General features: G+C 26.5%; 4 protein-coding genes across 5 annotated transcripts in view; all 4 read right to left on the minus strand.

Moving 5' to 3' along the window:
* The window catches only part of LOC126895313 (uncharacterized), a 145,344-nt gene that overhangs the window by 3,509 nt on the left and 114,982 nt on the right, over window positions 1-26,853 (minus strand). The gene's annotated exons all lie outside the window — the stretch shown is intronic.
* On the minus strand, window positions 10,350-11,362 carry LOC126895328 (uncharacterized). The gene is made up of 2 exons (XM_050667067.1): window positions 10,550-11,362; window positions 10,350-10,469 (listed from the first exon to the last, which is right to left on the minus strand). Exons 1-2 carry the CDS (start codon window positions 11,088-11,090, stop codon window positions 10,429-10,431), a joined length of 582 nt encoding a protein of 193 aa, XP_050523024.1. The 5' UTR covers window positions 11,091-11,362; the 3' UTR covers window positions 10,350-10,428.
* LOC126895318 (uncharacterized) lies at window positions 12,190-15,107 on the minus strand. Its single transcript, XM_050667056.1, has 2 exons — window positions 14,116-15,107; window positions 12,190-13,210 (listed from the first exon to the last, which is right to left on the minus strand). Exons 1-2 carry the CDS (start codon window positions 14,985-14,987, stop codon window positions 12,358-12,360), a joined length of 1,725 nt encoding a protein of 574 aa, XP_050523013.1. The 5' UTR covers window positions 14,988-15,107; the 3' UTR covers window positions 12,190-12,357.
* LOC126895322 (sentrin-specific protease 1-like) lies at window positions 17,399-20,121 on the minus strand. 2 transcript variants are annotated; one of them, XM_050667060.1, is made up of 6 exons: window positions 19,697-20,121; window positions 19,379-19,482; window positions 18,990-19,139; window positions 18,732-18,861; window positions 18,532-18,636; window positions 17,399-18,259 (listed from the first exon to the last, which is right to left on the minus strand). In XM_050667060.1, exons 1-6 carry the CDS (start codon window positions 19,860-19,862, stop codon window positions 17,673-17,675), a joined length of 1,242 nt encoding a protein of 413 aa, XP_050523017.1. In that variant the 5' UTR covers window positions 19,863-20,121; the 3' UTR covers window positions 17,399-17,672. The 2 variants fall into 2 exon arrangements, with proteins under 2 accessions (XP_050523017.1, XP_050523018.1); XM_050667061.1 differs by lacking the exon at window positions 18,990-19,139.

The following is a 26,853-nucleotide window of genomic DNA, read 5'->3' on the forward strand; positions in this document are numbered from 1 at the left end:
GGGTACCCTCACAACACAGTCGTTCCTAATCTCCATCACTCTTGACAATATTTATGCTGTTGCCGAAACAAACGATGCGTTCTACGAGCGACCGTTTACGAGGAGGGAAATACAAAACTGGCAAAATAAGCGACCCGTCTCTTTCTTCGATCACACAAAAATTAAACATACATCCTTCCACTACGGATGAGCAAAAGTGTATTATAAATAAAGGTTTTTTTTAATATACGGACTTTTGCGTAACGATCGGTGCGTGACAAACTGATCGTCATACCCACCAACAAATTACAACGCGTAGTTTGGCATGACCACGACGATTCCCTAGCATGTTTTCCCGGATGGAGAGAGACCTATCAAACGGTAAAACAACGGTTCTATTTTAAGAGGCTAAAAAATGTTGTGTGTATGTACGTGAAATCATGTAATATTTACGCGTGCTTTAATTAAGCCCCTAAACAGACGCCTAATAGTCAACCGCCAACCAAGCAGCTATGGGAAGTACAGAATTGATGGGCCCTAGAACACCCACGAGTAAAGTGAATTTATTATTATTGACTGACTGCTTCAGTAGATGGATCGAAAGCGTACCCAATAGGCGCAGAGACAACAAAATTGTTCATACGCTAGAGCGCGAATTTCTTTCATGTTTCGGATACGCGCAGGTAATTTTAAGCAACAACGGCATATAGCCGAAAAAAATGATCGACGCGGTGAATCGGTTGGAAGCAGAAGTCTTGATACATTGGATGAATTTAACTCCATGACCTAAAAAGCATTCATAATTTTCTAATGGAATTCTGTAAAAAATTTTTTTTAATTTTACTCAGATATGACACAATTATCATCATTGTCAATTTTACCAGACTGGTCACCAGAATTGAATACAATTGAAGTTTCATATACAGCATTATTAGATAATATTGTACGTTCATGATCGACTTTGATCAGGAAGGTACTCAATTTTCGACCATAATTTATAGACTGCGATTTTTGACTTTTATTAGTCTACACATCATCTGATACAAAATTTCTTATCATAATCTACACAGTTATCTAATGAGTTTTTGTTATATTTATGTTTAATGTCCATTTCTAATGGTTGTTAGCCCTTTAAACGGTTATAATATAATAAAATAAGTTTTTTTGATTTCCACAAGATTTATACAAGTTTTCTAACGGAAATTGAAGAAATAATTACCCTTAATGTATTAATTCAATGCTAGCGGTTTACATGGTGATACAAGTAGCAATCATATTATTATAGCCAATAGTTAATATTAATAAAGTAGTTTTATATTTTTTTACTTAAAACACTTAAAGAATCTGAGGTTTTTTTTAGTGGTAGGGGAAACTGGGGGAACTATAGTCAATGAGTAATACCGGTCACGTCATTATCTAATAAACCCTTGCATCTAAAATTATGTTGACCATATGTATAGATTAAGAATGATAACAAAATCTTATTAGAACAATATTATCAAAAAACGTTTTCACGTTTAAATGTGTGAAAATAGTTGTCAAAGTTTATTTATCTAAAAAAAAATTTTCAAGAAATTTAATTTAAGGTAAGCATAATATTATATATTTTTAATTTATATATGTACGTATAGAACAAAACATGAGTATTATTCTATATTCAAATTATTTACCTAATAGTATATTGGTTTATCGATTAAAAATATTTTCTGATTGCTTGTCAAAAGGAAAATACTGATCAAAATGAATGGGGTAATATCAATCACTTTTGAAATGACTGGTGTTACACATTCTCAATTAACGTGTGAAAATGCAAGTAAATTAAAAATGTCATCTTCTTCTGTAGTATTCACTCTAATGATTGGTTTGCAACAACTTCCATGTTTCTCTATCACTAGCCTTCCTCTTCAACTCTTGATATGAATTACATCCTTGATCTTCTATTAGTTGACTTAAGTATTGCAATTTTTGACTTCCTCTATGATTTTTTTCATCGATTATTCCTTCTAAGATTAATAATAGCAACCCGTCGTGTCTTAAAGTATGATCTATTAATTCATTTCGCCTGTTCTGTATACTCTTCCATATTAATTTTACCTCAGATACCCTTTCTAAAACTTCTTCATTAGTAATTCTATCAGTCCAACTTAAAGAAACTATAGTATTTTTTTTAGCAGTACTTTACATTTATTTTCTAAGAATTTCAACAATATATAAGAAATTAAAATTTAATGTTTGGTTATTCCTATTATAGTTGAAACACCTAACAGGTTAAATATGATGTACTAAGTTTTATAGTTGACTCATTTGAAATGTCTCATGCTCAGGGACAGACTGGCCCACTATTCTACGGCACATTGGATTGGTGATCATTGTGTCTATGACCGAAAAGTAAACCACCAGCTGGCCTTGTAGTGACAAGGATTATTGACAATTTAATTTGTTGAAATAAATTTAAAATAAATTGTTGTATTTTAATGATTTTAGAAGAGTAGTGAATAGTATATAAATAGCAGGTACGGGCTCTTAAGGAATCTGTTTAATACTGTGCGACCAAGACCATAAATCGGAAGCTACAAATGTTGTCACTATCTCCATAAATGAGTTTTAATTACCCGAAAGAGAAATAGATTATTAGTTGTAGATTATATAAAAACTTAAACTATTTTTTTATGTCACCAGCAATATAAGATGTATTTTAAATGTCCAGTAAATATAAACTATATGTAATGTACAATACGTCTGACCAAGTACAGTTGGTAAGTAGGTATATCCTCCTCATAAGTCGTAGTTGGTTGGCTCTGATGACAGTCAGCGATAGATAAATCGTTAAATAAAATAAGTTAAGACAAAGTAATGGAATCGAAAGCTATAACAGCCACTCTAAAGCAACTGCCCTTTGCTGGTTTGACTTCAGTAGCTCCCGGCAACAGACAAGTAAAATTGTCACCTCAGAATCTCCATCTATGCTAATTAATATGTATTAAAGTGTATAATATAGTCGGTAAGAACATAGTAATAAATGTTCTTACAGTGCTGACAAAGAACAACGGTAACACAGGTGAGATGCAGTCCGCCCTGGTGTTCCACGTCTGATCTACGGTAACCCCCGTGGCGCCTGTTGAGGACTACATTCAGATACAGTTCATGACGTTGCCTCCCTAACTCCACCGTCGGGTCCTACAGTCGGCTAGTCAATGTCGAGTCAGCAAATAAAAAAGGTAATTTTCAAGTCTAGGAACACTCAAACTGTTCAACGTACGAATAGTCCGCGCGTTTGATTTGCCACAATTCTATGTCCAGTTTTGCCAATTCACCCCCGACGCTGTCGTTTAACTCTAAGACGATATTTTGTAAATGCTGAATACCAATTCTATGTGTTCTACTACACATTCCTCCAGTCGTTGTGTTTTTTAACGTTGATAAAAACTATTGAACGTGTGCCTAACGCGTTGGCACAATATTTCATAGGATTACTTTAAGTTCATTTGTTGTTTACAACATTGATCCTGTTTGAATGTGTGTGTACTATGACAAATACGTTTTACGTTAAAATATAACGTTGTTTAACTACGATGCTGCTGTTGTTGCTGCTGTAGCTGCCGTGCCGCATCAGATGTTTAAGTCATGTTTAGCCTATGGCCTTATCCCGTTAAATCATTTTAACGTCATCGGCGAACAACTCGATCTTGTGAGCTTCCATATTCTATTTCCCCCAGGCTGGTAAAATCATGCCTATACGTCGCTGCTTAAACAACCTAAAGTAACTAACCAAAAATTACGTATATTGAGTTGTACCAAGCAAAATTATCGTATGTCTGACGAGCTACTACTTTTCCCTTAGTAAGAGACTTATATTTTTTCTTTTCGGATTTTTTCTTTAGCAGTAAGTGTATTTTTTACAAAATCGGTAAAAAATAAATTTCTTGATAACTTGGCCACTAATGGTGTTTGGTATATTTGTCTAGCTCTAAAAATGCGTTATTATGTTCTCATTATTTCATAAATATTTTTTCTTCAAATTTGGCGTCCTTTACTAGTACATATGTAAAAATAAAATAGAATTCGAAATACAATTAACGGTTGTTATTAATAGATACACTGGTATTTTGTTACATTTTATACTGTATACAGAATGATTGATTAACTATGCCTCACAAATTATTTCTGAAAGTATAAGAGTTATCTTTTTTTTTCATTATGAAATACTATTTTTCTATCTTGGGCTGCTCAGTGAGTAAAATTACATTTTTATGATCATCCTTTATGCTTTAAATCAGTATCAACTTTCGAATGGTAATCCTATTTTTTTTAATATATAATCAGATTAGATTTTATGTTAAAATTTTTTTTTTATTTTTTTTTAATTATCAGCGAGCTATGATTCATTGAAGTTTAAAAGACGTGAGTATTACTTATGTTGATTTATAAAAGACGCGCAAATTTTACGTCGCGGTACAATACACCGATAGTTCTTATCTGTACACTTAAATATTAATGTTACTGTATTTACCCGACTACTGTTTTATTTGTTAAATTCCCAAAACTTTTAATAGTGATATCTCGTTTAGAATTTATTAAAATTGATTATTTTTTTTTGAGAATTTTTTGAGAATACTAGGTTGCTGATGTTGATATTGATTTGAGGGATTAGGGATGAAGATTGAATCTTTATTTTCCTTGTAAAGTAGATCAACAAAGATTAATAACAAATAAAATAATTACATGTATGATAACACTAATATTTTTAAAGAAAATTTGTGATGCATAGTTAGTCAATCACTCTGTATATAGTTCAAACTGCCTCCCCTAGGTGAACCTTTCCATGCATCTATTTATTTTAGAAACCATAAGACTGATGAAAATTTATCAAAAATTGTTTCATTAAATAAAAATTGTTTATTATTATATAAAATAATTCGTATGTTCTTAAGCTACGTGATACATTAAAATGACGTTAGTGATTACAATTGTAACCCTTAAAAGTTTATTTTAGTTACGTATTTTTTTTGATATATGAGCTATAAATCACTTGGTGTCAATTTTATATTTTCAAATGGCAAATTACATAATTTACTAGCTTATTTAATAGATCATAATCTAATTAAGTAAATGTTTAGTGAAAAAACACCCTAACGCAATCCTCACCCTTCAGTCATAACTTTAATTTGTTAATAATTTCTAAAATATTAGTTGAAAAATTGTTATCAGACAGAAATTTCCTTAATTACTTAATTGTTTATTAAATAAACTAGTTAATTATGTACTTTGTTATTTAAAAAAAATTATTTATTTTTGAATTTTATTTATTTCAATTTTTTTTTAAGTACATAATTAACTAGTTTATTAAATAGCCAATAAAGTAATTAAGAAAATTACTGGTTCATAACAACTCTTGGATGGAACAACATTACTGTGTAATGAAGATTAAGTCAATAAAAAATTCATCTAATACAAAATAAATGAGATAAATTTTCTATTTTAGCTATTGAGACAGCGAAGTTTCCTAAAACCCAGTTCATCTTAAATATTGATAAATTAATACATGCAAAATGATAAATTTTCATATGTTATTAAGTATTTACAAAAATCCTGTAATAATTTATTACTTTTAAATTTAAATAAGACAGTTCTTTCATAAAACAATGGGGTTACATAAAACCCGAATTTCTATATAACTCTTCATAAAAACTACCATGTAAATTGAAAAAGCAATAAGTAATTTTTTAAACAATTAAATTTTTTTAATATTTTTAAAAAATATTTTAAAACTTAAGCTTTAAATAATTAAAATTAATTCAGTTCATATTTCAATTGTAGAATCTTTTTAAACACCAAAAGTTATTATTATTTTTATTTAAGTTATCTCTTACAATAGAAATGCAAAAAAATATTGAGCTTTTCTGATAAATTTATTATAAATAGTAATTATAAAACTACTTATAATATTAATCTTAACGATAAGATTTTTTTAATTCTCATAAAATTTTCTATTTAATAGATTTTTAATTAATTTTTTTTAATTTATACGTCCTGTATAATACAATAATATTTCAAGTAATCCAGTGTTGATTTCCGTATTAAACGCACTACGTATACGATTTACACTATATGTCATATAGTCTATATAATTAATTACTAAAAACGATTCAAGACTTTAAATAATATGATTTAATTACACAAAGTCTAAGACTGATCTTACTTGTAAAAGATTTTAAACACTCTGTATTTTATTATAAAAACAATTTGATTTTTTTTTACTTATTGATTTTTTTACGTCTATTGAATGAGTATTTTTTTTTAGAGAGTATATTTTTTTTTTGAGAGATCAATACCAATATTTCTTAAATTTTCCTCTGGCCTGGCCAAAACAAAATTCAGAAATATCTATATCTATGTAAAAAATTTATCAAGGCAGAATTGTGGTGGCCCAATGTGTCCCGGTGCTAAAATAAAGCACCTTGAAAGGATGCGGAACAATAATTACCAAGACAAAAATTAAACACTGCAAATATATTCGTAAGTTTCTCTGTGTTGTCTGCCGGCGCGATGTTTATTTAAACAAAGACATTAGCAACGAGACTAGCTATCCAATAAGAAAAGCTCACAATAAATTTTTATAATTAAACAAAAATCTAAAGTTAGGTTGGGTTTATTATTAAAATAAAATAATTTTAAAAAGATGTAACGTTTAAAATATTATTTGATATTTATTTCCACAACAAGAAAAATAAAATAATAAGTAAATAAAAGTAGCTTAAGCAGCTTTTTCCATACAAACAATTAAAATCATTAATTTCTAATATTCTTAAAGTATTTATTGTCGAATTAGATTTGATATGATAAAAGTATTCAACTACAAAAGTAAATAATTTTACTTTGTAATTTATTCATTTTTTTGCTCTATTTGTGAGTGCTACTATTAGACTATAATATTTCAAAATTTATGGTAACATGTTGCTATATAAATCATAAATTTAAAAAGAAAAATGATTTTTAATTTCACCTGAATTTAAATATGGATTTTTACAATTATAATCAAATTTTATAATACGCTCAATTGAGTAAATCTTTTTAACAACTTTTTTTTATTAGTTTTTTTAGATATATAATCATTAAAATTAATAAATTCTGAATATTTCCATTGCAGAATCTTTTTAAACACCAAAAGTTAATTAGAAATGATTACTTTGATTTTTATTTAAGGGATCTATTACGATAAAAATATAAAAAAAATCGAATTTCTCTGATAAATTAAAAAGTAATTATAAAATTTTCTTATTGCATATTAATCTTAACAATTTCATTTTTTTGTATTTAATAATGTCAATTTCAAACTTGCAAGTTGAGCTAAAAGTTATGGTAATAAATTCATTTTTTTTTTTTATTAAAACTTTCACTTTAAATGATAAAAAAAGTAGGTACAAAATGATTACTTTTAACATATTAAAAATCAAAATCAATAATAAATTTAAAACAATTAATTTTAAAAATTATATAATATATCATTGAAAGAATTACTAATCTGGGTATAATTGAGGAAATAGAAGTTGATGTTGCTTTTGTCCATAAATTTTTTAGAATTTTTTGAGCACTATCTACAAATTCGTATCGAAGCGTTTCTTATGATAGTGATTTTAATCACTGTCAGATTAAATCTGTACTGGACCCAACTATGCAACGCCCCACTATGCCGCGATCCCACTGGGCTGGGTTTTTTGTTTTTTTTGCGTCTTTTACCACTTTTTCTCAGCTCTCACCGAACCGATTTCTTTCAATGATACGTCAAAAGATCACAAATCGTATCTAGTCAGAGACATTACCCTCAAAAATTGAAAAAAATTTCCTCGTTCCCTGTAAATGGGGGAAATCTCCAAAAAATTTACAAATTTAAAAATTGCTAATTTTTTCAATTTTTTTAATTTAAAACTGCCATAACTTTTTCAAAAATGAACAAATCAATATAATTTTTTTTTTATAGATGCTTGATGTTTTTACCTATCATTTGATATATTTTTTTTATAAATTTAACTCTTTACCAACCCACAAAGGGGATTTAAAATGACAACTTTTTCACAAAAAATTAACTTTTTCAACTTAAATTTTGAAAGTATTCCGGAAAAACTGACACTTTTATATATCTTAAATCAAAGCTTATGTAACATACTTTATTATGGAAAAAAAAAATTTCAGACTTTATTTTATCTTCATAGTAAAAACAGACATCAAAGTTAATAAAAAAAACACGATTTTTGTAAAACAATTATTTTTTATATTTTAAACTTTATAATGTTATAACTTTTTGAAAGATATATGGATCAATATAATTCTTTTGTTTATAGATGCATGATGTCTTTACCTATGTTATATTTTTTTACAAATCTGACTTTTTACCTGCCTACAAATTGATTCAAAATGACAACTTTTTCACAAAAAATTTACTTTTTCAACTTAAATTTTGAAAGTGTTCCGGAAAGTCTGACACTTTTATATGTATCTAAAGTTAAAGATAATGTAATTTACTTTATTATGGAAAATAAAAATTTCGGACTTTATTTTATCTTTATTGTGACAATGGCTACCAAATGCTATTATTGTGTGAAAATTCTCGATTTTATTTTTTACATTTTTAACTTTATAATGCTATGACATATTGAAAAGTGTATGGATCAACATTATTTTTTTATGAGAAATAATATTTTTTAATAATCCCTTTTTCATTCGACATACTTTATCTTAATCAGGATATTAATAATGAACTAGCAGATCATGTAGCTTTTGGAATAATCCACCAATTTTTTAAAATTAAACACTATCTAAAGATTTGCATCGAAGCGTTTTTTTTTGATAGTGATTTTAATCACTGTCAGATATCATTATACTTGATCCAACAATACCACGTCACAACTGTACCGCGACCCCCCTGTGCTGGGTTTTTTTTAATTATAAACTTTCACAAAAATCTACTTTAAACGATTAAAAAAATGCATTAAATATGTCATTTTCATATTTTTAACATATTAATAATCAAAATCATTATTAATTTAAAACAACCTTTTTTTGTTCTTAATTATTTTTTTATATGTAAATACTTATTTTTTAATAATACGTTAATAGTATTAAAACTTAGAAGTAATAAAAAAGTTTAATTGCACATTTGAAAACATCGCGAAATGTTGATTTAGAAAAGTATATTATTTTTGTGACGAAAGTTCCCTGTATTTCAGTGTATAAAACTTATAATTTTTTTATAAGTAACAAACATTTTTTATTGAAAAGTATTGCATCAAGCCTTTTAAATTTGTAAACGCGTTAAAAGTAAAGAAATATAAAACTACTTTATTATTTTTATAATTTCTTCGTATAAATTTAAATTAATGTATATTAAATTATTGAATACCAATTTCATACTAAATTTAATTACTACAATTAGTATTTATTCATATTAGGGTGGCTCTTATTTTTCAAAGTTATTTTTGTCCGGACGCCCACTAGAATTAATTTATAGGTTAAAAAATATATTTTGTGAAGTATTGTGATTGTCCAATGATTTTTTCCCTTCCGCAGAAGGATTAAAATTTAATAAATAGGGTTAAAAATTAGATTTTTACGTATAACTTGTTAAATTTTACTTGAATCAAAAAAATTTACCATATAAAATATGTTTAAAAATGTATTTCCTGCAAAATATGTTATTTTATGTTTTACTCTATATTGCATATTTAATTAAATAATCAATAAAACACATAAATACGCTAATGTTTCCTCGATTCTAATTTTTTGAGTAATTCAGTCTTTATTAGCGTAATCGACAAATTTTTACAAAATCTATATAAATTATAAAATTTAGATTTGAAAATTATATACAAATATTGTTTAGTAAAATTTTTTTCTAAATCTAAATCTTGGTCTTATAACATACAATTGATTAAAACATATAATATAAAACTAATAAATAATAAAAATAAACTTTAATTATAAAGAAACACAACTAAAAAAATATTATGGAAAATTAATATCAATTCATTACTTTGTAATGATTTTATCATAAGTCTTTTTACTTCAACAGGTATTTGATCATCAAAAAATGCCATTGAGGCTTTATCAGGCGCGACATATCATAAGTGGTTGCTAAATTTCTTAAGTGCTATTTAACCTACGGCATCGTCAATTTTTATGTATTCATAAAGATTTTTCATGCATTCTAAGTCTATGCGAGGATCTTCAATAGCAATATTTGCAGAAAACCAGCATTTTAAATAAATCCTCTACAGTTGCTATTAACAAGTATATGGCATTTCTATCACTTACTTTACATTTGTCAAAAGCGGCAACAAGTTTTGATGTAATAAACTGTCGTTTGCCTCTTTTTTTTTTTTTTGAACAGGATGGTCCAGGTTCATTTTCATCAATGAAATTAGACTCGGAAACATCACAAGACATGATGGCTTCTTATTTACTACTTATACTACTTGTACTACAGTCTAAAATAACTACTCCGTTCAAAAAAAAAAAAAATACTTTTTGTTATTTAATTTATGAACTAATGAAATATTAATAATAAAATACTTACTGAACATAAATTGAGATTTTTGAAGTTTCAAATCTTTTTGTTCTTTCAAGCTTTTTTGTGTTAGTTCATGTTTTTCCTGTAAGTATAAGTTATAATCTGAACTAGCCATGCAAACTTTTGTTTCCTTATCTCGTTGACACATCAAAAATAATTTATCTTCTTCAATAGTCATAATTTCCATGGCATTTGCATGTGAAATATCGAACAATTCGTTAAATTTTCCAATGAAATCCTTTTCCTTATTTTCGTGGATCAATGATGTCCTTTTAGAGCTTTTGTTTAAATTTCTCCATTCTAAATACAGTGACTCCAATTTGTCGATGCACCTTTGAAATTTTCTGACTGGTATTCTTGCTTTTTCCCAGAATACTTCAACTTCTTTAATAACCAAATGAGCACTGGTTCGCAAGTTTAATTTTACTTTCCTCATATTGTAAAAAATTACCCTCAATACTTCAATATTTGATGGCAACTTTGATCCGACAATTTGATTTTCATTATAATTAATTAAGTAAATTTTGTCCCTTGATCTGGTGTTCATTATTAAAAAAAATACAAAATAAAAAAAAACTCCAACAGATTTAGAACTAAAACTAGAAATAGCAATTGCAATAAAATTGTATAAGAGATATCACTATAACAGTAAAATAGTGTTATCGTAATAATCGCAACGATTTCAAAGTATTCTTTAGTCCGGTATACGATGACAGAACAAAGTCCACATTTTATACAAACAGCTTGATGTAAAAAAAATTCCCAAACCAGATTAAAATCATAATGTTAGTGATTGATTTTTAAACCACTTTTGCGCTGTACAATGTACATATTCGTAGGAAAGACTAAGATTTAGAAAAAAATATTACTAAACAATATTTGTATATAATTTTCAAATCTAAATTTTATAATTTATATAGATTTTGTAAAAATTTGTCGATTACGCTAATAAAGACTGAATTACTCAAAAAATTAGAATCGAGGAAACATTAGCGTATTTATGTGTTTTATTGATTATTTAATTAAATATGCAATATAGAGTAAAACATAAAATAACATATTTTGCAGGAAATACATTTTTAAACATATTTTATATGGTAAATTTTTTTGATTCAAGTAAAATTTAACAAGTTATACGTAAAAATCTAATTTTTAACCCTATTTATTAAATTTTAATCCTTCTGCGGAAGGGAAAAAATCATTGGACAATCACAATACTTCACAAAATATATTTTTTAACCTATAAATTAATTCTAGTGGGCGTCCTGATTGAATTTAATAAAAAAAAAGACCTATGTAGATAAGGACCACCCTAATTCATATATTATATATTTAAATCAACGAACCACTAATCAGAATATACTTAAGGAAATAAGAGTTGATGTTGGTACTGTAATTATCCACCAATTTCTTAGAATTAAACACTATCTACAGATTTGCAATGATGCGCTTCTTATGATAAAGATTTTTATCACTGTCAGATATCATCAATAATTGTCCCATCTATGTCATTTTCACACTATGCCGCGACCCCACTGATCTGCCTTTTTTATTTATTTCAATATTATTAAATCTAAGAAAAAATCTAAATCTAAAAAACTTATATTTATAAAAAAATATAACTAAAAATTTTTAATAATGTGTTATTAGGAAATTTACAAAAAAATTTATTTTTTAATATTAAATGTATCTTGTAATCAAGTGATCTAGTAAATTTACTGTAGAAATAATTTTATGTAATTTACTTATTAAATGCAACTGGTTGATACTTAGCTTTTATTATACAGTAAAGACTAAGTAGGAGAATAATCAATCTAATCCACCATTATTATTTCATTAGAGGTTTTGTTGAGACGATTAACTTTTCTGAATCCTAAATTTTCATAACAAGATTTGTAAACATTTTCACAAAACTCGTCAAAATAATTGCATGCATTATGATACATTTCGATTGACTGTTCATAATATGAAGTACTCATTTTACTTCCTAAATACTTGAAATGTTTTATTAATTTGGATTTTTTATAATAAGGTTCTTTCATATTACAACGGGAGTTCATGGTTTTAAAATTGGTATTTAGTTCAATATTAAATTGTTTAAGAAAATTTAGAAAATATTTCAATGTTTTATCTATAATGTCGGTTTTTTTAGTACCATTTGTATTAACAAATTTGTCTTGAGAAAATTCATTGTTATTCAATAAACAAAGAAAATCATCAACCCATTTTAATATTTTTTGTAAATTCGTATGAGACAAAGAAGTAAAGTTCCATAGTGATGATTTCTTTAAAGTAATTAAGGCTTTATTCAGACCTATAAACATTATTTTAGATTTGTTGAATGAGTCAAAGAATTTAATCAAAGAATTGTAGTTGAATCGGTTTACTCCTACATTGCACATAGACAATATTGCAGATACCATTATATAGTAATTTTTAATTATTTCTGTGTATCTACATTTTATTAATTGTATTAAATGTTCTTTTTTTATTTGAAAATTCATTTTATCTATTGGATCTTTCATTATATAATCTACGCTAAATAGTTTTTCATTATAAACTATATTTATATGTTCCATTGTTTTCCAACCAGATTCCTGTCGAAGTATATTGAAAGCTTTAATTGCCATATTTATATTAATATTTGGATCAACTGGAGGTATGAATCTGTATAAAAAAATGTTACGATTATTAATGAAATATATTTAAGTATTATTAATGAAACATTGTATAATATTTGTATTATAATATTAAAATATCAAGGAAAAACATATGATTTCGGGAAATTAATTTTTTATAGTTACATTATATATATTATAACATAAAAGCTTATTTACAATTTTGAAAATTTAGGATGAATAAGTTTAAGCTCAATTTTATTACGAACAAAATTAGGTATTAATGTAAATAAATGCACATTGAAGAGCTATAGAAAATGGTGCTTATAATGATTCAAAAATCGACACCAAAATAATGTTAAATAATATTATCAAAACGTATTTTTTTTTCATAATTTCAACTAATTTAAAAGACATCTTAAATTTTACAAATAAACAATTAAATATATCAAGGAATAAACAAACATACTAAGTTTGTTTATTTTAGGGATGAGCCTGGACTAGAGGGTATAAACGTATGAATCGGTTCGCATGGTTTCGTATTCGATTCCCAGGATGCCAATGAGATTTTTCTTGTGATTTTCTCATTGGGGTTGTCTATTCTCTAATGCAAACCGAAAATAATATCCGTTTAGTTCACCATTAGCTTAGCCAACAACCATATTTGATTTTCTAACATTTGAAAAAAGGGTCAAATCCTTATGAAGAATTTTTAGTTTGGAAAATAGAAGAATGGTAAACTGATCATTATTATTGGTTTATATTGTAGAAAAATAATTTTTTTTAAATTTGTACAAAGGCTAAGTTATATTTATTATAATACAATTTATAATTTGTCTAAATAAAACAGGCCTTAAGCCTATAATATAAACTTGTTATATTTTCAAAAAACATATTAAATTATTAATATTCTTATATAGAATTAAAAAAATAAATAAAAATGGGCATTCTTACTCGGGTGTTTTGGGATCGAGAAATTGTTCAAACCCAAGATTTTTATACCAGATTTCTATGTTTTCATTATAAAACGATTTAAGTTTACTACATGTTAAATAGACTAGGTAAGAGTCATCTTCATTAATTTGATTGGATGTCGAATTGGTTTTTATAGAAGTGTTGATGACATAACTATTTTGATAGAGATTTTTTATTATATCTGATGCTACTGTATGAAAGTCATTTAAACTCTTAAAATTAACTTTCGAGTCTTCAATACTTGGTAAACTGTTGAGATCTAAATGGCTGTTTTCTGATATTTTTTGAAATGCGTATTTTAGAAAAAAGTTTATTTCATCAATTATAACATTCGGCATAATTGCTCCTTTAAACAAAAATCTGACATCTATATAGCTTATAAATGCCATAGCATTGTAGAGATTTTCAAACATGGTCTTAGAATTTTTCACTTCTTCAACAAGTGACGTTACACAAGAAATAAAATTTTCTTTTAAGTTTCTTTCATGAAATTGCTTACATTTTTGGAGAATAATGTCTATGTAATCGAGAAAGTGTTTTAATATTTCAGTATACTTGAAATTTAGTAGACTTATTGTATAAAAATAGTTATTTTTGAAATTATGGTAGATTGTTTCAGTTTTGAAAGCTTCTTCTATACTAATAATACAAATTGAATCTAGTTTCAATTTTATATTAAGCATTTCATTTGATCCAATATTTGTGCGAATGTGACCAATCACTGTTTTGATGTAATTTTTGTAATCTTCACGGTAATTATTAACTCGTTTAGGATTACAATTTGTTTCTTCATCTGGTTTTTTAGCTAAAACGACTACAGACATTATTAAAATCAACGAATAAAATTCCATTGAAAATAAAATACTTATATTAAAAATAACTGGTTGAAAATTAAGTGATATTTAAAATGAACATATTCAAATGAGTGCTTTATTATTTTATATCATAGATATGTTAGTCAAAATGTGTGTATAAAAAGATAAATCTATTTTTTATGACATTAAAAAAAATACAGTTATTAATTTTTATTTTACAAATAACTTTTACAGGATATGTAAATCATATTATTATGTGGCGCATAAGCGTACAACTAATATAAACTAGTTTCACATGTATGTTGTGTGTTTGTAACTTTCTACGCGCCACGTGTTATTATTCTCGGGTATCCCGTCGTCTATGGCCTTGAGACTAGACTGTCGTAACGCATTCACCCCACCCTGCTCAACACACGACGACAACACTAATTCTGTATAATTTTATATTTTTGGTTTTCGTACTCATACACGCGTGTGTGTCATAAATTATATATATATATATAAACAATCATTGATTGTTTATTTTGAGATATAAACATTTAAAGGTTTTTTTTTTGAGTTAATATACAATTATAAAGCCGGATTCCCACGACTGGTGTACTTGCCAAAAATTTGTCACTTGTGTATACTTGTCAAGCCGTCGGAACACTATACTTGTACAATTATTGGTCACTTGTCAGTTTCCAGCAGATTGTCGGTAAATGTAACACAAGTCAAAGGAATTAATGGCTTGACAAGTTTACACTTGTAGTTCACTAGTGCACACTTGTGTACTTGTCCAATATTTGATTATAGGGTGGCTATCGGTAACACAATTTTTCTTCCCCACCCACCTATATTTGTACAGTATAGCGGTGGTTGGCCTAATTAGTTGATTTAATTTAATAAATAAGTAAAACTATTTTATAGTACAATTGTTGTTCAAAAGTTATCTGTGTAGCCGGTCCAGTTCCAAATAGCTAGAAATCGCATTACCCCTCTCCATGTAATGACGACAATCGTGTCCGGCACTACCGGCACCTTGCGGGCACTATGTCGGTGTACGCGATTGAAGTCGTACCGCATCTTTTGGGTCTGATGACTCGTGACCAGTGAGCTGGCGTGTTTTTAATTTTATTCGATTGTTTTTTGGTTGGTATTGGCCTGTTTAGGTGACAACCAACACTTTATATTACCCGTTACGTGTTATTACGCGAGTGCTCAACGGAAATAGAGCAGCCCAGGTTGACATTTCATACGCAAAAGGAACAATTAATTGGGAAGCGTTTTGGCAGTCAATTCAACGTTCATTGCACTATGGATGGCTGATGGCTGGGTGATGTTTCGTTTTTGTTTATTTTTTTTTACTATTATTATTTTAATGTTAATATATTTATATATTGAATATTTATTAGTTTGTATATATATATAATAAAATTACTGTTTGGAATTGATATTATACGATTGTCAAGTAAAACCCCCCGATCCGTCATTTATGTTAAGATAATTAACTTAACGTTTAAAGTATAAAGTCGTTAAATAATTTACTCTGGAAATTGTAAAGTTTCATTTCAATATATTTTTACAATTGTAAATATAAATAAATAGTTAAGGTTGATTACATAATGTATTAATTATATTACTTATTAATTTATGAATATTAAGTATAAAATAAATATTATTGGATAGTTTAATATTTAACTAAAATGTTTATATTTGTAAAATTCTGTTTCATTTTTGCAAGTAAAAAATTATATACGGTGCGTAGCTGAAACACTATTAGTTTTACTAATTCGTATTTTTTTTCTTTAATTTTTAGGGAAACTAACCTCCTTAAATTTGCTTTAATTGCTATTGTTCTTGGATACCGAAAACAAGATTAATACAGTTTAGTACTGAAAAATATTTTATAGTAATAGCCAGTGGCGTATTTTGGGGGGGTGTCCTCCATGTCTGGACACCCCCCGACTTAAAAAAAATGCCTTATATATTGGTAGTAACTTTTTTTATAATATACTATATTTATTTACTATAAAATAAATGGTACTTTAAATAAATAATAAAATTGAAGATAATTTGATAGTATTCGACGACACGTAATTATCTACATTTTATCAGAGATTTCTAGAAATTATTTGGATTTCATCGGGTCATTTAGATAACAAAAATACCCGTAGCAAAAATATAATAACAACGGAAATATTCTGAACTTGTAGTTCATTTTCAAATTTATTTTATAGTTTATCAGTTTAGAGAATTATAAACAAATAAGTTTAGTTACCCCTAATCAATATACCGCATTCATAAAAAATACAGAAAAGAATTTTTTATAATTAAAGTAGTATTTAAAAAATATATAAAAGTTCTGAAATTCTTTATGAATCGTCATTTAGTAAAATTTAAATTAAGTTAAGATAGTTGATACGCTTGTTGTTAATTTAAAAATTTATAATTGGCTGACTTTTTAACTTAATTGTATCCATAACTGTATATTATAATATTTGTATATTCACATAACAAGAACATTAAATTATTTCAGTTAAGATAAATTTATATTAAATTTGAATTTCTTAAATGAAATGTTACAAAGAAAAATAAGATTAAAATAAAATAACAAAACAACAATTAAACATAGAAAAAGTAAAAAAATGTTTGGTGGTATACAAATAAAAATTTCAATTTATAGTGAATATTAAGAAAATTGATATAAAATACAAAAATAAAATTTCATTCATAAAAATATTAATTGAATAGCTCGCCAGCAATAATTTCATTTTTGTGTCTTAATCTTATAAAAGGCATAAAATTTGCATTTATTGGTGTTGTATCTCCTCGAGACATTTTTTCTGCCAGCTCAACAGTAAATGGCCCACAATCATGTCCATTGGTTTGGCGAGATGTCTCGCCTATTTGTAATGTCCATGTAGAAGCTTTTCCTTTTTTGTCCATCTCCCATTCAATTAAGAAATTTTTTAATACCATTGGATAGGGACCCTCATACGACTTAAGACTATCATATGATGTCACAGTCTTTTCAGGTATATTAACCACTGTCAATATCCAATGACTCTCATATACATTCATGGGCACAAAAAGTAATTTTATTGTGTGAATATCTTTTTTTATCCATCTTCTTACAGCTGGATAACCTCCTCGAAGATACGCTACAATAAAATCAGTGACAACTGCATAAACTTCACCTTCTGACCGTTTTACTATCATTTTAATGTACTCATTAATTGTGTCTGAAGTATACCATGATGTGGGCGATTTAAATGAAGGTGCATTATACTGATCAAGAGATTTTGTGTTCTGATCTTGCATTACTTCTGCAAGTGTAACCATATTTAAACATTTTTCATAAAATTAATAAAAGACTTTGTTGAACAGTTTACTATTATTTAGGTTTATTTAAGGTTTTGGAATATGAAATTAAACACGTATAATTACTTTTGTTTAAAACGTCCATGGACCCCCTTAATGACACGCCTCTGCAGAAGTTATATTAATTTAACTCGTATTATTATAATTAATTATGTTTAATAAATAATCTTTTTTTATTTAATTTTACATAAAATAAATAGATTAAATAACTAATTACCTTTTTCTTTCTCTGGTACTTTTATTACTTCAATAGTGGACAGAGCAAGTAAATTTACGTCATTCGGCGTATTTAAGGTCAAAGGATTAGAACTAACTTTTGGCTCTAAAATAATTTATGTTTAAAAATATTACATATTTGTTTCAAAAATCAAAACTTCATATTTTTTAAAAATGAATTATATTTTAAAAGTTGTATACTTTTTATGACTTTTTCATCTTCTTCGGATGAATTTCTTTTTAAATTTGGTCGAGCAGTAGTATTAGAAGATATCTCAAAAAGTTGTTTTTTTATTTCGGATTTGCGTTCCAAATTTTTCTTATGAAAACTCTTAACGGATCATAAAAATATATTTAATTATATGATAAATTTATTTAAGAAATCTGCTTTAAGTCCAAAAAATGGTTTAGGGTATACCCTAAAATCTTTTTATTGAAATAAAGCATAATAAAATATACCTTTTCTAACAAATCAGCTGATATTAATAGCGGATTGTCTTTTGAAATTGCTATATTTTTTTTTTCTGTTGAATTTAAAATTTCATTTTTATATTTTTCAGATTTTTCATTCTGAAAAAGTGTTCCGAATTCTCTTTGCTGCATCATATTCTAGGTAACCAAAGAGATATTTAAATAAACAAATAAACTATACTTAATATTATATTATTATCTTCGATAAAAATTGAATTTCCCATAAAAATCTAATAGAAAAAATAGCAGAATAATATTAAACATTATGTTACCGCATTTATATTAAGGGGGTTGATAGTTTATTTTATATTTTTGAATCAGACAAACCCCAATAACATAGCTAAATCGAATAAATATATTAATATAATTATAGTTACCAATTTTTCTGGAATAATTTTATCATTTTTATTCGTTTTTCGATACGTGCGTTTTTTTGGAATAATGGAATTTTTTATAGGATAAATATTTTTATTAATAATTGCTGCAAATTGAATATAATTTTAATAATTATTAATTAAATAATCAATTTCGAAAAAGGTTTTTAATATTAAAATAGTTAAATTAAAGTAAAGCGACTGAATTATTGTTATATATGAATAAGAGAACTTATTATTAATTTTTCTTATATTTTATATTAAAAAACTTTTTCTCTATTCGAAATAGTTAGTTTAATTATTAATCTTAATAGTGTTTACAGATAATTCTTCCATCTTTAGATGAATTTTTTGATATTTGTCCTTTATTTGTATTATTTAAAACACAATTAGAATGCATGAAACGACGATTCCATATTTCTTCAACTCTGCGAATGACCTTATGTAAGTTTGATTCATTTGTTTGACCAAAAATATTTTTTGCCATATCAATAACTAATTAAATAAATCTTAATAATTACACAAGACGATAGTTTATTTTTCACGGGAAAAAACGAAGTGAACTGAAATGTCGATAAAATCAACATTTACATCTAATTGTCAAGGAAACTTAATTGTAAAAATTCATTAAAAAAATGTATAAGCCAATTATAAATAAATTTAGTATAAACAATACTTATTTATTTTAATTGTATTATTGGTCAAAGAATACAATATTTTAAGAATAATACAGAGAATTATCAAAAAAAAAAAAATATATATATATTTATATATATTTTAAAGATATTTTGAAGAAAAACCTTTTGTATTTGTTTGTTTATTTATTACATTAGTTTACAAATGATAGAGATTTTTTTATGAAAGTTCAAGTGGAATAAATTTGATATCGGTTAACAGAATATTTATGCATATAAAATTTAATCTGTATGAAATAAAATATCAACGTTTGGATTTATTCTCTTGCAACTATTAAAAATTTTGCCCATGTGAAATTGCTATTTCCATTTAGTTATTAACAAAAAACATCATGCCATGCGATTATAATCAACATAAAAATTTATTAAGTTGAATATATAATATAGTTTAACAATTTAATTAATAATTGAATTAATGACATAATAATTCTGATAAAAGAAAATAACAGGAGATTTGAATTAATTTTAATGACTTTAACAAATCGAAAATAACTTTAGGGTTTAACTACCTTATAGGTTTAATTATTATTTGCATTTTTAATGTTATTATTATTATTATTTTTTTTTTAACAATAACGGCTATCTTTGTAACTTCAATATATATCAAGAAAATGACAAACTATCCAAGAAAATCAAGAAAATTTTAGAGAAATATTAAGATACAGAGCTCAAGGAGATGACCGTTTAAAATCATTTTTGGAAGCTGAAGAAACAATAAAATATACAAGTGAAACACTTCAAAATGAAATAATTGAATCCTGTAATAAAATTATTTTAAATAAAATCGTAACAAACATAAATGCCCAAAGATGTTTCAAAATACTTGCTGATGAAACGGCCGACATTGGTGGAAGCGAACAAGTAACTTTGTGTGTTCGATATTTAGATGTTGAAAATATGATTATCAAGGAAGAATTCTTCAGTTTGTGCCTACAACAGATACTACTGGAAAAGGTGTATATATTATTATTCAAAGTTTACATTCATTTGATGTAGAAACAAAATACGTTAGAGGACCAAAGTTATCCGCTTGCGACGTTTGTTCATTGTGCTGTTCATGTTTTAAACCTTGCTATTTCTTATTCATCTTCTATACAAGAAACACGAAATTGATTAGGAACAACATCTAAAGTTAGAGATTTTTTCATATACCCAAAGCGAAAAGATGTGTTGAAAAGTCAAATCGAAGAAAGTCAAAAATGTATAACTAAAAAATCATTAAAACAATTATGTGCGACTAAATGAGTTGAACGTTTTTATGCTGTCAATGATTTTCTTGAGCTTTTTGTGTACCTAATTGAATCGTTATTTATAATTTCGAAGTGGAATGACACTGAAACATCATCAAAAGCAAGTAATTTACGAACATCAATACTGAAAGGAGATTTTATTATTTGTTTACTTATTATAAATAAAGTATTTAGTTATGAGTTACTTTGTTTAAAACAACTTCAAAGAAATTAGCAGGTACACAGCATTGTTATTATCAATGGTAGTAAGGCACATTGTTGTGAGTTTGTAAATACACTAACTGACAATACAGAAAGTGTATCTATGATAGTTATAATTGATAATAAACATGCTGTGACTGCGACATTGATATCATATAAACCATTTAGCTACCTGTATTTGTAATCATTTCATCATGTGTATTATACATGTATATTAACTCAAAAGTTTGAAACTTTAAATGTTTATATCTAATAAACTAATAAAGTTATATTAAAAATTCAAATGCCATTTACTATTTAATTAAAAATCCAAACATTTTATTATATTCAAAATATGTTCCCATTTAAAAGACAAAAAGACAAAGTTGACACCCTTACAAGGCACAAGGAATGAACATAAAAAGTTTTAAATAGTTAATAATTTAAGAATAATGTGTAACTAAAGAAAACCAAAAATAATGTTTAAATTATATTTATTCTACAAGTAAATGAGTGGGTTATGATAAAAAAATCAGTCTGTATACTGTAATATAGTTTATCATTTGTAAAGCTGGAAGTAAAACATTTTTGTAATGTTTCGTTTAATTGTAATTTCCTGATCTATTATTACTAGACCAGGAATTAAATATTTATAAACATTTTTGAAAACGATAGTATTATTAATTTTGCAAAAAGAAGAAAAACAAAATATTTTAGTATATAAGACGAAATGGAATGAATCGTAGAGGAGAGAGGACCTCAGGAGCACCGAAGGTAATCTCTTTTCGCGCGGTACGTTTATGACATTAAGTTTTCATTTTGTGTATTGTTTCATTGTGTTTTTAGTGTATATTTATTTTGTATGTTTTGCATTGTTTAATTATATCTATAATAAATACATTTGAGTTATTATTAAACTTTTATTACTTTAAGTTAAGACACTAGGGTTGTTTCTTTTATGATACAACAGTACCAAAATTTCAAATTTCAAATTATTTGTCAATTCCTAAAATAGTAATTAGAAAAATAGTAAGTTTTTTTTACGTCAGTAAACATTTCTATAATTTTCGTTTGTGAGGTTCATTAAAAGTTGGACACCACCCGAGAAATCATTCAAAATACGCCACTGGTAATAGCATTTTCTATTTTATAAAGTTATATTAGAACTATGTGTATAAAAATAGTTTTATTACAAACTTCGATGGCTATAATTAAATAAAAATGAATTAATCGGCCAGTTTTTTGTTTTTGCAACCAACACGGCTCATAGAAATTAAGTAAACTGATAATTCTTGACGTTTATATCAGTAAGTATCACCTGTAAGTAATCATAATAAGAATGCAAGCGAAAAATGAATATAGGTAGTAAATAAATAAAAGGCTTTACTGGAAATGCCAAATTACTCAAAAAAAGTAGATAAGTGTATTAATGATATAAATTGAATGCATTTCGCTATTAAAACTCTATTTTGAAGTGGTAGCTGTTCAATTGTTTGGTGAAGTTTAGTAAAACCTTCGTCTAATTTTACAGTAACATATTTTTACATTTTTTTTTTTGTATTTTTTTTTTCAATTAATTGTTTGTACTTTAAGTACTCTCCACACATAGTTATGTATGAAGCATAAATAGCCATTTTATCATTATCACTAGCCATTTTAATTAACTTAAGGTTAATTAGATAAATAAAAACTAAAAATTATAGTTAAAGTTAAAGAACTATTTTAACTAAAAAAAAATAATCTAAAAAGTATCGAAACTAGCAATACTAAAAAATGTATTTTAAATCACTCACTGAAACGTCCAAATACTGCAGTGCTAAAAAATCAAATGATACATGACTTAATATTTTTCAGGTCCCACCTCCAATACAATTATTTGGCATTTGATCAAGTCGTAGGAATAGTATACTTGGCTTTTATTTATTACTTGTACAAGTGTACAAGTACTGGTATACTTGTCAAGTATACCAATCATGGGAACGCTCCACTTGTTAATAATTGGATGATTTGGCAAGTATACTGTTTCACACAATTACGCAGTGGAAATAAATAATTATACTATATTTCAACATCAACTTATAATAATAAACAGTTTGGGCGTCCCCTGCTTTATACAATGTTTCATACAAATAAACTTATAAATACAATAAATATTCCTAACCGATCCGACCTGGTGTTGTTTTCTTCCACTCGTGCCTGACCCGATACGCCTTCAAATGTTCTGTAGGTCGCCACAATGCGATACGCCTCAGCCTCGCCAATTACGCGGTAATCCTCTATTACGTGAACCAAAAAACCGTTATTTTAAACAAACCGCAATGTTATACCGCCGAACAAAAAAACAACATTCTCGGTCACCGATAATTCCAGTTGCAACAAAACCCGAGAGAAATTATAACTCCGAGGTTAAAAAAGATAATAAACCGAACAACACACACAATACTGAAAACGTGTTCGGGCCGCCGCCGACCGATGGTCACCGAACCGGCTCCACTGATAAGGCCGACAGTGGTATCAGCTGACCACGGAGGCGGCACTACAGCCTGGCGTGAACATATACAATTATTGGTATACTTGGCAAGTACACCAGTCGTGGGAAACAAATACAGGTAGCTAATTGGTTATTTATGACGATATTACTAAGCATATAGCCTTTATTATCAATGGTAATAAGACACATTGTTGTGAGTTTATAAACACACTAACTTGCAATACAGATATTATATCCATTGCTAGTGATAATTGACATTAAACACTCCGTGACTGTAACAGCGATGTCATAAAAAACTAAGCGTGAGGGCTTTGTGCCATATTTTTCGTATATGGAGCGCCCAATGCTTTTTTCTAATATAATACTAGTATTTTTCGTTCATTATTGTTTTAAGCTCATTTTAAGAATTATTTTTTTCCTTTTAGTTCGATATGCTTTAAAAGCGTGTTTTTCAGTTTTTTTTAACTATATTTATTTCAATTCCTGTGTTTATGACATTAATTGATTACAAGAACATTTAAAAATATAGTATGGTAATTTTTTTTTAATGAGACTTTATAATTACCGTTAAAAATTATTTAAATTGTAACATATTATATTTTATTTTATATAAAAAAAATGATAGAAAATGGTTAGCTACAATATTTATCAATATAATAGTAGTTTAATATCAACTTTGTTTTCATCACTGCTTTTCGATCAAACTGGAATGGTGTTTCAGAATACAATAATTTCGAAAAAAATTTGAATATCCTGTAAATTTTAATACTTATTTTGTATAAAAATGTATGGATTTCAATTTATGTGTATTTTACTAAAATATTTCTACTTAAATCTATATTACAATTAAAAATATGCTTTTTTGTAGAAAATGTTCTTAAATTTATCCAATTTTAACTTATTTAATTTTAGATATTAAAACAAAATTAAAAACATTCGTCTACCATCACCTATTACGTTTTTATTGCGTGACATACGCCTTAGTACAAAATACAACAAGTGAACGAATTGTTCTGAGAAATCGCATCGTATTATTTTGTTAATTCAGCAACTTTATCGCGTTTATTTGCCCATGAATTAGTTGTAAACGTTTGCATACTGGTTTATTTTCTTTGCAATAAATAAACGGCTCTACGCCATATCTGTAATATAGGCTTGTAAATGGTTTAATTGTAATTCCCTGATCTATTGTTACTAAAAAGGCAAATATTTATAAACATTTTTGAAAATATTTGTATTATTAATTTTGTATTCATAGAAAGAAGAAAAACAAAATATTATAATATATAAGACGAAATGGAATGAATTATAAGGAGAGAGGAGTGAGATCCTCGGGAGTACCGAAGGTATCTCTTTTCGCATGATACGTTTATGACAATAAGTTTTAGTTTGTATATTGTATTATTGTACTTTCAAGTTTATCTTTGTTTTGTACATTTTATATTGCTTAAATATATCTTTAATAAATACGTTTGTGTTATTATTGAGTTTTTATCACTATAAGTTAAGACCAAATAGGGTTGTTTCCATTTATGATACAACAAAGTGGCCCCTAACTAGCGGCTCGAGCACACGACTCCAAGATTATACTTGTATTGTAATAGAGTTTCATATTTCAACCAGGTCAAATATCAGGGTTAGTACTACTATTTTGATTATTTAATAATAACGTTTTTATAAGTTTTTATGCGATTTTAAGAATTTTTTATGTCCGTATTAACTCAACACTGATTATTTTAGGTTTATAATGGGATATGAGCCATACCAGAGAATCTCACATAAATAACTATGTTAAGAGATTAATCGATATATATATATATATATTTTAAAGAAAGCTGAGTTAATAATTATTTATGAAAATTTAAAATTAGATTATACTGGGATAGTAGATGAATTAAGATCTAGATTAACTAGATACTATAAAGGTATTATTAAAATAGAGGATATTGATAATAAATTAAGTCTAGAAGAAAAATTTTTATTTCTAAAAGAATGTTCAAATAAAAAATTTGATTTTAAGAAAATAGAACGTAATTTAGGATTGAATAACTCTAGTTTCGATTCTGAACCTAGTAATTCAGATAGGCTTTCAGACACATTATCAAAGGAATGTAATGATTTGTGTGATAAATTGAAGGTTAGCACTGATTATATTGTAGAAAAGGTGGACAATTTTTAAGATATTAGTGAAAATTTATATAGTAATAATTTATTTAATAACGGTCTTTTTACTAACTCCTTTTATGTAGAGATAGCTAAAAAAAAAAAAATTGTAACTTTTTCTGATGACAATGATTATAAAGAAATAAACTTATCACAAAATATTTTTAATTCTACGGATTTTCAATTAATTAATGAAAATATTCAAACAAGTTCAAATTTTAATTCTAATATGAATCAAAAACGATTTTGTGAAATAACTGATAGCAAACACATAAATACTAATAGCTGTAAAATGAATTTAATTGAAAATACGAAGAAAAGCGTAGTGAATAAAAATATGACAAACACATTAAAAACTTTGATGATTAAACCTGAATGTTTTGATGGAAGTGATGATGTATGCCAATTTTTTAAACAATACGACAAGGCAGGAGAAGTAAAAGGTTGGACTAATAGCATTTTTATTGAAAACTTAGAGGAAAATTCCTCCTCATGGAAATGGGTTTTAAAACAAGAATTTATTGAGGAATTTCAACCAATTGGATATGTGACATTATTAAAAAATAAACTTGAAGATGAGTTTTGTAACTGAAGTAGAAAATCTGTGTAGATAGGTAGATAAAATCATGTCTGAAGATCAAATCTGAACTTAAATTTTAAGGGATCTTAAAGAATCTTTTTTACACGCTATTTCTCTAT

The sequence above is a fragment of the Daktulosphaira vitifoliae genome, unplaced genomic scaffold (assembly GCF_025091365.1).
Source record: "Daktulosphaira vitifoliae isolate Bord-2020 unplaced genomic scaffold, ASM2509136v1 Scaffold_1, whole genome shotgun sequence".
Classification (NCBI taxonomy): Eukaryota; Metazoa; Arthropoda; class Insecta; order Hemiptera; family Phylloxeridae; genus Daktulosphaira; species Daktulosphaira vitifoliae.